This window comes from Salvelinus fontinalis, chromosome 11, assembly GCF_029448725.1.
Source record: "Salvelinus fontinalis isolate EN_2023a chromosome 11, ASM2944872v1, whole genome shotgun sequence".
In the NCBI taxonomy this organism is placed as follows: domain Eukaryota; kingdom Metazoa; phylum Chordata; class Actinopteri; order Salmoniformes; family Salmonidae; genus Salvelinus; species Salvelinus fontinalis.
The window spans coordinates 15,848,791-15,859,955 of record NC_074675.1 but is presented as its reverse complement, the minus strand read 5'-3'; the positions used below and the strand labels follow the sequence as shown (position 1 = coordinate 15,859,955).

The window sequence follows — 11,165 nt, the reverse complement described above, 5'->3', positions numbered from 1 at the left end:
TGTGTGTGTGTGTGTGTGTGTGTGTGTGTGTGTGTGTGTGTGTGTGTGTGTGAGCGCAATTTAAAGCCACACAACAAAACAGTCCTATTCCACTCCATTCCCAGAACCACCTCCTGTAGTCAAAGCAAAGCTCCACTGAGCTCGGGGAGAAGACATGGGAGTCATGGAAAGTTAGTGGTTTGCGGGGGATGAGTTACTTCCCTGTATATCTGTAGGTCTGGATCAAAAAGGGGGAGGAGCTTGGAAAGTTCCCCAGCAGTTTTGTTTTCTGTCTTCCATTAACCCTGTCTGTGCCACACCCAAACACTTTACTCTCACATGAACCAGCAAGTATAATTTTCCATAAACTAGGCCAGGCCTGTGTGGTTGTTATTTTAACCTAGACTTTGAAGATGTCTATTGTCTGACGGTTGACAGGTTGATTTGTTACTCTATGTCTGAAGTAGTACATGATTAGGGAGCTCTGCCTAATGTTAGGAAAACATGTAGAAATCCTTTTTTTCAGAGCAAAGGGGATATAGGCTACAGTAGTCGCAAAGCTGTCAGATACCTGTTCAAACCCGCAGAAGCACAGCAATCAATGTTTCCACAACGTTTAGGCAACATTGTTGTGGGTATGAGAATGTATAAGAGCTCTCTCTTCTCTCTGGGTCTGCTCTTGTTGACCAGACACTGTTGGTTTAGCTTTGCAGTGACCCACAGCCGTGTGTATGTGTTTGCGTGTGTGTTTTTTTGTGCGTGTGTGTGTGTGTGTGCTCACAACTGTGTGTGTAACTGTTTGCATGGCTGTGTGTGTATCCATGTCCTCTAAGTCAGCACTGTGAGTCAGTGTGTTTTTGGAGAAAAAAAACACACACACACACACACACACACACACACACACACACACACACACACACACACACACACACACACACACACACACACACACACACACACACTCAGTGGGCATCCAGGTCTCTCTTGCTCTCTCTACTCTCGCTCTACTCTCTCTACCCTCTCCGCTTGATCCTGAGCTGACATTCTTTCCCTCCACTCTTCATGTGTGGTTCAAGATAAACGGCCCCATTCATTGGGTTTGACTGTAGGCAGGCAAAGCATTAGGGCAGGATACCCCACCCTGGTCTGGCAACATCTGGCAACACATTCCAGCCTCCGCCGGTGGCTGGCTACTAGGGCTGGGAATTGCCAAGGACCTCACGATACGGTATCACAATACTTAGGTGCCAAACATATTTTCACTATATGTCTGCTGCAGAGAGACGAGAGAGCAAGAGAAAATTAGTGTTGATCAGTCATGGAAATAAAAGTGCTGAAATCATGTTGGCTCCCTATTTTTTTTTAAAAGATGGACAACAAGCTATAGGATGAAAAACACCAGAGTTTTGGCGCACGTACAGCAGGCTAGCTTTAGCTAACGTTACCTAGCAAAATCAATTCTATACTTGGAGTCAAATATCAATATAATATCGTGCAAATATAATATTGTGATATGTAACAGTATAGACCCCCCCATCACTTCTGGCTGCACCTAAGGATTGTATAAACATGTATAAAAATGCCAGCTGACATTTTCACACTTTCTCTCACTCCTTGACTCCCATCTCCCAATCTTCATTGTCTCTCTTTTACTTTCTTTATCTCAGAGGGAAAGTCAGGGGAATTCCTCAGCTCTGGGTATTCATTAACATTGTCTCTCACCTTGTTCCAGCCTTCTTTCGCTTAACGTCTCTGTCCCTCGCTCTGTCTCTATATGTGTCTTTTTCCCCATGTGGTGTGAGTAGCAATTTCTCACTCTTTTCCTCTGTAATAGACTGGCCATTGTGTGAATGATGTCATTCTCTGAAATGAATTGTGGCACCGTAAGCCATTTAGTGAGTAATACTTGTAAAGAATTATATCTTTCTTTTTATCAAGAAGAATTTACCTAAAGGGTATTGGCCTACTCCCAGTAATAATTGTAAATCAATGTTTGTGTAATTTATGTACCTAATTTTACAGGCAGTGAAAATGTAGAATACCCAAAGTCATACACAAACATTAGTGTATGTCAAACTCAGAAAAGTGTGTATTGCTGATGCATCCTGTATGAGGGAATCCCCATTGACTGACCATCAGTGGAGCCTGTCCTCCTATAGCTCCCTTCACCAACCTCCACTGGCCAAGAAACCCAAAGCCAGAGTGTGTGTGTATTAGGGAATTACTGGAAGTGATTATGGGAAACCCCTATACTACAGACACTAGATTCAAACAATGGCCTGCAAGAGCAACTATGACAACAACATGTAGAGCATGCCTTGAATACAAACAATCATGAGCATAACTGTATCCAAAATTGTGTGCTTAATTACGCACTAATGCACATTGAACCTCACCATAATAATCCTGTCCGTTTTATGAAATAACTGAAAACCCAGTGCAAGATGTTGTTTTCGATGGGAGCACAATATAATGGGTTAATTTTCATGCTTGTATTTTGCTCTCACGTGGTCTGTTTATTTTCAGAGCGTTGAGGCGAACAGTCCACTCCTCCTATGGGCTCGTCAGGCTGTCGCGCGGACGGGATTGGCGAGCCTTTTTTGTTGTTGTAGCTGCGGGCTTTCGCTTTCTTCGGACGACGGGGGCGATATAAAACCCCATTCCTCCAACACATTCGTTCACTCTGGTGGAGTAAAGTGACATTAAAGGGTGCCTCAACGTGGCATCCTAGAGAAAGACCCCTCTATTTACCAACAGCCGTCACCACAGTGTACCGTCCTGGCACACGTATTACCCTCCGAAACGTCCCTACCTCGACTAATACATGACCAGCATAGGCGCCAGAGAAATAAAACAAGTGAAAGACACGGATCATTATCCGAACGTGGAGAGAAAAACAACAAATCATTTTCGGAATCATATGTAGGAAAAGCGCACGAATCGTCGTCGCAGTTGCCTTCTCAATGCATACCCTTTGTGCTCGGGGAACGATGAAACCAGAGATTAGCGCCGCCGTCGGATTTCTGTCGAGATTTCTGCGGATAAAAGGACACGTAAATGACAGACAGCTTCAATCATTCAGCGCAAGTTTACAGGATATCTTGTCAGGTAAGACATGTGTTTCTCGTTTTGTCCTACGTTTCCAATGCTTCTTTAGATTATGACCTCTGTTGATGTTGTGTCATTTTGTGTGTTAAGAATATGCTTTTAACGAATTGTTGTGTTTTAATCCCATTCCGAAGGGGATTTGCGTCTCAGTTCACAAAGTAACACAAGCGCCCCCCGACCATTTGCGCACGGAAAAAAAGACAAAAATAGTTAAGGTGAACAACAATCTTCAATCAACAATATTCAATCGATCGAATCAACCATGTTCTATTCAGATACATCGTCGCCTAATTCAGGTTTCGAGTTTAGTTACAGTGTAATAACGTGGAATAAAACCGAATTTGATTTGTTCCAACAAGGAAGTGCTCCTTTCGATAGCACCAGTTCAGTTGGTCGATAAACTCTTAATTAACATAAAGATGGGGGAAATCTATACCCAGTGAATTGAATTAGGCTATCGAATTACGTAATGCAGACAAGAACACGTAGGAGGATATGATTTGAGCATGCAAAAAAAATATATAACATTTCGACCAGGAAAATAACAGACCCATAGGATTCTGATGATCTTTGTTATAAGAGTATTATAGCCGCCTACATTTTTTACTCGATGCTCTTGAGCGAGCCTCAATCGAATCGAAATTAGAGAACCAAAAGGTATTTCTTTACAATATGTTCTAATGTAGACATTCTAGCTAAGTGAATAACGTTAACTCTGTAATAAGGACACATACATTGATCGACACAGCCACTATACTATGCGTTATTGACTGCATTTGGTTTTGTACAAATCACTGAAATTATTCATTTATATTTCCTGTTGTAAATATACAGACAGTTTTAACAGTCTAAAACTGTCATACGTCTGCCAGTTAACGCCAAGTGTCTGTCCCTCTAAGCACTGAACACCTACATCATGACCTCAATTTTAACATGTTTTGCAACAGCTGTGTCATCTGCAAAGCCATTCACGTTCAAATTCATATCATTTTAGAGCGTTTCGGATGTGGGCTACACATTTAGCATATCAGGTTACAGAATTGTTTATTTCTGTTCAACAAACTCTTAGTTTACAATGCTATTTTCAACTAAACATTTTTCAAGGAAGTGGTTTTGTTTGTGCAGGATTTGCAAAGAAAATGAGTGGAAACTGTAGTCTGAGCATAGCTCTAGGCCAGTGCACTGTTTGTAAACAGCCAAAGTTGAAGGCAGACTGAGCAAAATGGCCGCCGTCAGAGGGTAAGTGTGGGGTTGGTAGCGGTGGGGTTGAGGATATCATAGAGGGAGGAGTCTAGGAAGGACATTATCTAATAAAACAAGTTGCAAAGGGGCTTTGTGAAGTGGCCGTCCTCCTTCACCCCCATTTTTCATTCGTCTTCCCGAGTGAGCAGAAACAACACTGCGAAGCCACCCCCCACCCCCCCTCATTGTCTAACTGTAGTTAGTTAACAATTTGGACTTCCTGATTACCAATAACCTGCTTAACCAGGGTTTGAGCAGTGACCCAGTCTGAAACTGCCATAATTCCCCCAACCAACCACCACAGACCAGTGGAAATCACCCAATAACGCCCCAAACAAAGTCAAATGTGTATTTAATAAAAAGCCTCCACACATTTTATTGCCACATAATATCCTTAGAGCACTTGGCTTTGAAGAAGCACTGGAAAACAAATGTATTTAAAATATATAGTTGAAACTCATCCTTTTACTTTTTTAGCCTCTCTTCCCCAGTTCCCTGGTTTTAGAATAGGCCCCTCCGCTCTGACCGTTCTCAGAGGCCTCGTTTCTTTTGTGGTGCAAAAGATCAGCCCCATCGTAGCTGCCTGGTGCTTTTTCACGAGTGCCAAGCCCTCCATTAGGGTGCAGTACACAGAGTTCTACTGATAACACAAAGGAGACATTATCTACCAGGGGTGTTGTGCAGGACAGGTGTTCTCCGGGCTCTGGCCTAGTTCAGAGGCTTTTCACAGGCAAACAGACAGGCAGGCAACACATCGAGTTTAGCCACTATGCACCAATGGGGTAACTCAATACTGAGGAGTCTTAAGTGGAGAAATAGGATGATTGGTATCACACGCACACACAGATGCATATCGAACACACATACATACAGTATATATACAAACACACACAAGACACAGTAAATGTGAGTATTGTTAGAGATGTTAGGTTAATTTAGACTTCTGAGGAGCGGTTTTCTAATTTAATTCTTCCCTGTTAGGCTACTATTATACTATGAAAGCAGCAGTCATGTGCGTCTTCTAAAATGAGTTAACGGGGAAGGAATGAGAACTCTTCTCTTTCTCGTGTTCTCCTTAAAATGAGTAATGTGACCTCTTTTCTCTCTTCTTCCAGCCTAGTTTGTCATTTAGCGCCCTTTAAATATACCATAGGAATGATATCACAGTGAATCACCAACGGGTATGTGGACACACTCGTCATACTAAAAGGGACGGTGTGGCTTTAAGAGGGGGAGTTCTCCAGCCCAGATTGCTGGCCAGGACTTCACCACCTCAGTGTTGTTGTTCAGCTCCACTCTGTTTGATGGAGGACTTTGTGCCGCTCGACCAGAAGGGGATTGTGCAATCAAACTTCTCTCTCTCTCTCTCTTTCTCTGCTGTGTGTCACGTAGGCTCCGGTTACAGAGCGACACACGGTTTATTGCTGCTTATCAGCCCCATAAGCAGACTGTTATGGTTTATTACTGCGCTACAACAAAGCCTGCCCCTGTCTGCAGTCTGTTTTACACACACATACCACACACACACACACACATTAGTAAGTGGACGTACAGTATTGTGCTAAATAGTTGGTCATTATATCATGTAACCCAAAATACCAGTAGAAATAGTTGATGCTTTATTACATGCTAATAGAAATATCAGATAAAAAAGCAGATAAGATATTCCAATGGAATCATGTATTACCTACAAAGGAATAAAACCTTGTCTTTTGATTTACTAAATCTAAAGCAACGCTACTTTTCCATAATCATTATTGGGAGGTGTTTTTTACAGTAAAACATAAACAATCATTTTTCCTTCCATTTTCAATGGACTCATGTCATTCATTATCTAATCTATGCCACAATCGAAAGATACATCTAAACTTATAACGTTGATAGATTAGTTATGTGTGCTTAGAACATCATAAACAAGTATTACCTTAGACTCCAGCAACTCTATAATAAAATAATACATGATTATAGTTTGATTTGCGATACAATTACTTAAAATCCAACTATGGCTCATTCAGTTATTATCATGCTATTAATCACATTTTATGTCCCAATTTATGACCTTGTTCAATGTTTATCAAAACACATGCATCCTAATCTAGCATAACAAACACACACACACTAGGAACTAAGGCTGATCAGGTGCAGACAGCTTTGTACCCCGCTTCCCCTCAGATAGACGTCTGAAAGTAGCAGAGATTTAGCTTACTGGCTCTCACCTGTAAACACCAGACAGCATCTCTTACATCTCTCCCTCTTTCTTTCTCTCCCTCTCTCTCTTGTCTCCTCATACAGAACTACACAGGCCCTACTATAGGGTAACCGAAGAACACCATTTACCCCCTCTGTGCCCTTTTTTGGCAATACAAACAATACCACGGTAACCTAATAGTGTTCCAATGATGATGAAACTCATGGTAACCCAATAATAACCTCTTCTCTCTTTCTCCACAGAGCAATACAAGCACCACTGGTTCCCCGACAGGCCATGCAAGGGCTCGGGCTACCGCTGCATCCGCATCAACCACAAGATGGATCCCCTGGTGGGGCAGGCAGGCCAGCGCATCGGCCTGACCATCAATCAGCTCTACCTGCTGCTGCCTAGTGAGCTCACCCTCTGGGTGGACCCCTTCGAGGTGTCCTACCGCATCGGCGAGGACGGCTCCATCTGCGTGCTCTATGAGTCCCAGCCGGTGGCCCCGGCGCCGTCGGGAGGCAGTGCGGTCACCTCGACCCCCATGGTGGACAGTCACATCAGCTGCAAGGAGGCGGCGGGGATGCTGGGCAGGACCAGCCCTTCCAAAGCCTACAACATGATGACTATGTCCAGCTAAGGGCCGCCACCCGCCACGTCGGGTCGTGGGTTTCGCCCTAGTTGGTCGATGGCGAACCTTTTTAAAGCTAAAAAGAAATGAAATGAAAAAGAGAAAAAAAAGGAGGAGAAAAAGCAGAGGATGGGGCCTATCGTCCAGGTGAAACCTTGTAGGTTTGATATTTCTTTTCTCCTTCCTCGCTCCATAGTCTGTTATGTTGTGTTGTGGGATCTACCGGAGGCTTTGTCCCCCCCCCCGCGGAGAGGGCTGTGTGGAGCGTGGAGCTGTTGGGGGCAGCTAAAACAAACCAAGAAACCGAACAGAGAAACAGCGCAGAGAAGGGGCTGCTTTTTGTTTTTTGTTTTTACACAGGTCTATCATTGTTGACTTTGCACTTTCTTCTCCACGTGGTTACAATGGGTACCATGTCACCACCACCCCCACCACCCTCTCAAAAGCTTCAAGGAACTGCTGTCAAGAACCATACTGTTAAATTTCAGCCTTTTATCTACTTCCTGTTATTGGGTGTACTTCCTGTCTAGGAAGGAAGTTAAGGGGCTGATGTCCGGACTGTGCCTGTTTCTAGGTCAGTCTCTGGGGAACGCCCTAAGTAATTTTCTTCTAAAACCCCGTTTTTGGACCATAGGGCATGTTTTTACCCCCAGAGGCTGCCCCATATACCAGCGTCGAGCTTCAGGAAGCCCCTCCCCCTCCATTTGGAAGTGCAGTGGAATGCGCTGTGACACCTGTTGCTAAGGACAGTAGTGTGTCACAGCACACCCCACCAACACCCCCAGCTTTCTGGGGAGGGCTGGGTATTTGTCCCCTCCCCTTCGATGAATGTTGGTTTGAAATTCACAATCAAGTTCTCATTTTGTTTATATCCCTCCATCCCCACCCTGACCTTTGGCCCTCACCAAAATCAAAGTGTAGCATAGGTGGCACTATATTTTCACCGAAATCTGGATCGTTTGTTTTGGTTGTTGTGGCCCTGTCAGAAGAAATGACATTGAATGCACTTTTGACATTTAGATTGTGTGGGATGTGTACTTCTAGAGAAAACCCTTTTCATTTCATTCGCTCCAATGTCGTCTTTCATGAGTTCCCCTCCTTTTCCTTTGTAAATGACTCACAGCTCTTACGTCAGGCTAGACCCCACTCTATAGAATTGGGGAGAGTAACTCTGAAGGTTTTAAAAAGATTTCACACTGTAAGCATTTCATTCAGATCCGTTCAGGTGTTGGTAGGTAGGTGCGGTTTGGTGTCGTGTCAGGTTAGGCGTCTGTTGTCCGTTTGTAAGGCACTTTTCTCGAAAGCCCCCCCCCAATACACACACACACACACACACACACACACACACACACACACACACACACACACACACACACACACACACACACACACACATACAGTTGGCAATTTGAGACACTTAGAGAACTCTGATAGATCTCTCTACAGCTGTCGAGGGGTGTGTGAGGGTAGCCAAAGGGAAGTCTGTACGCCCCTGACTGTTTCTATCCAACTCAATCCCAATGGCCTTGTCAGGCTTTCTCATCTGTTTTTGTTAGACTTTGTTCTTGTCTTTGTGATTGAAGATGGGTCCAAGGCTTTCAACACCTCTCCTTTCTTCAGTCTCTCAGTTTGGATGAGGGGTGCGTTGCCCAACGTAGGACTTCAATGTTACACCTATGAGCCGTTCTCTGGAGAACCGAGACAACCAGCGTAATGTTAGCCAGCCTGGTTCGAGGTGCTGCTGGACCCTCTCTGGAGGTGTCCCTGTCAGGGCAGACAGACACAAGAAGCCCCTCTGGTGCCACATATCACCCCCAGCCAGCTAACCAACCAGCCAACCCCCTCCCCCCAATAGCAGTACGGAGATAGCAGTAACACATATCATCTTTCCTCGCCCCAGGGGAGGGAATGGAGGTGGTGTGGGGGCCAGGGCCGGATACTCTCGTCCAGGGCAGCTACAATCCCTCTGGCCCCCTCTAAACTAACCTCCACCCAACCAACACCTCTTGGCGTGGAGAGCAAAGCCAGCACATGCCCTCAGCGCACTCCGTCTGCACTGGGAGCCCACATAGAGACAGACAACAAAGAGGAGTCAAAGGATAGGAAGTGACGATACACAGTCCAAGTTTCTCTGTTTCTTAGGCTGAGCACTGAACTAGTTTACATGGGTGCAATAGGACGATGGTGGTGTCAGTCGTCCTATAGCTCACTCCTGGTTGGCCGCGCCGCAGACAGACAGACAATGTGACAGGCTGTGGGGTTTCGGGGCTTTTAGCCGCTAAGCTGGCCAGGCTGGGCACCAGCCCATCAGACCTACATGTGCTGTTTTAAGCTCCCTAAGCACAGAGGATCATGGGTAATGGATCTGTGGTTGTTGATGCACTGCACACCCTATCCTCCCTCATCCAATCCCCTCCTCCTCACTGTCCTCCCTCTCTCCATTTCTCCTGGTGCTCGTTCAGCAGTCTGTGGAAAAAGCTGTGTCTCCACATGAACCAGATGGACAGGTCTGAGTAGCCCAGAGCTTTGTTGTTGTGGTTGAAAACCAGCTTTTTAAAAACCTTGCAGCTCCTCTATTGCTTCGATTATGCCAGCTATCGATGTTGTTATGAGATTGGTCTGTGTTTCAGACGTAGCAAGTTGTCACTCTTTTTGCTAAATGTATTTTAAAGTCACAGAGGTAGCATCTCACCCCCCCTCCCTTTCGCCCTAGTCTGATCATCTATCCCAATTTGAACAGACTTCATTTTTAGACCTACCAAAAAGGAAACAAAGCCGAAATTGTTTGATCCCCGTCTCAACAGTAACACCACCACCAAAACAATTTGATTTAGTCCACAATATCGGATCTGTAAATGCATCCATTCAGCCTTTGCACACATAGGTTTCAGAAACGTTGTGAAAAGTGTTTTTGAAAAGTCGGAGGAGGTAATAGCACATAAAATGCACTAAATATGTCAAGTTGAAGTTGTGACATTTTTGAGACGCGAGGAGTCTCTTCTGGAATGTATTACCAAACTCAGGCCTCGGACATTCAATAAAACCCTTCTGGGAAAGTTGTGCATGTTAAGACGTGAAACAGTAAGGGAATAGTCGTCAATGATTCATCAATGATTTGTGAATTATTGCCACTTTCACATTTAGGGTGTTTTACATATTCTAGAATCTATTGTAATTGTTCGCCATATGGTAGAATACATGCATAACATTACACAATGGGAAGTGCCAATAATTTGTTTTGAGGTGTTTAGATGTATTTCTTTTGCATTTCATAGTTTTAACACGGATAACTATTTTCGTAAGTGAAGCCATTTGTGATGGGAGTGTTGGCAAGGACCAATCTGTTTTGGTAAAAGAAATATCAGTTTCCATCCCCTGTACTGATAGACTTATCCTTTGTTTTTTTAAACTTACAAAACAAGAAAAACGTTTAAAAAATCTGAGCGTACCCAAGAAGAAAAGCTGTCTACTCTACCTTGTGATTTCTCATGTCAGTACATCGTTATTGTGTTCATTTTCTTTTCCTTGGGTATGTTGTGATGAACTGCTGTAAATTTGTACAGTTCATGTAAATTGATTGTGCGAAAGTTGTACAGATTTCTATATTTTGGAAGATTTTTTTTTCTTTCTCTGTAATAAAATATTTCCTATCTTGGCAACATATTCCCCGTGATGCTAGTCTTTCTTTTTACGGGGAATGAGAATCCATAGATGTACGGGAGTCAATATCCAAACAAAATGAATAGCGTAGTCTTCTGTCAAAATGGCCGACTGAAATCTATTAAGATACAACAGAATATGAAACGAAGGCCGTTAAAAACCTGAAGCTGTTACTGTTATTTTGAATGTAGAGAAGGGTTCTGTTTCATGTCCTCTCTTACTGAACACCACAGGCTGCAGAGAGGAGGATGGCTCATAACCATGGCAGGAGTGGATGGAATGGCATCAAACAACTGGAAACCATGTGTTTGATATATTTGATACCATTCCACTTATTCCACTCCAGTCATTACC

At 43.9% G+C, this 11,165-nt stretch overlaps 1 protein-coding gene across 1 annotated transcript; it reads left to right on the top strand.

Moving 5' to 3' along the window:
• Nucleotides 1–2,641: 2,641 nt before the first annotated feature.
• Nucleotides 2,642–10,814, top strand: LOC129865150 (protein BTG1-like). The gene is made up of 2 exons (XM_055937659.1): nucleotides 2,642–3,087; nucleotides 6,781–10,814. Exons 1-2 carry the CDS (start codon nucleotides 2,943–2,945, stop codon nucleotides 7,158–7,160), a joined length of 525 nt encoding a protein of 174 aa, XP_055793634.1. The 5' UTR covers nucleotides 2,642–2,942; the 3' UTR covers nucleotides 7,161–10,814.
• Nucleotides 10,815–11,165: the final 351 nt, after the last annotated feature.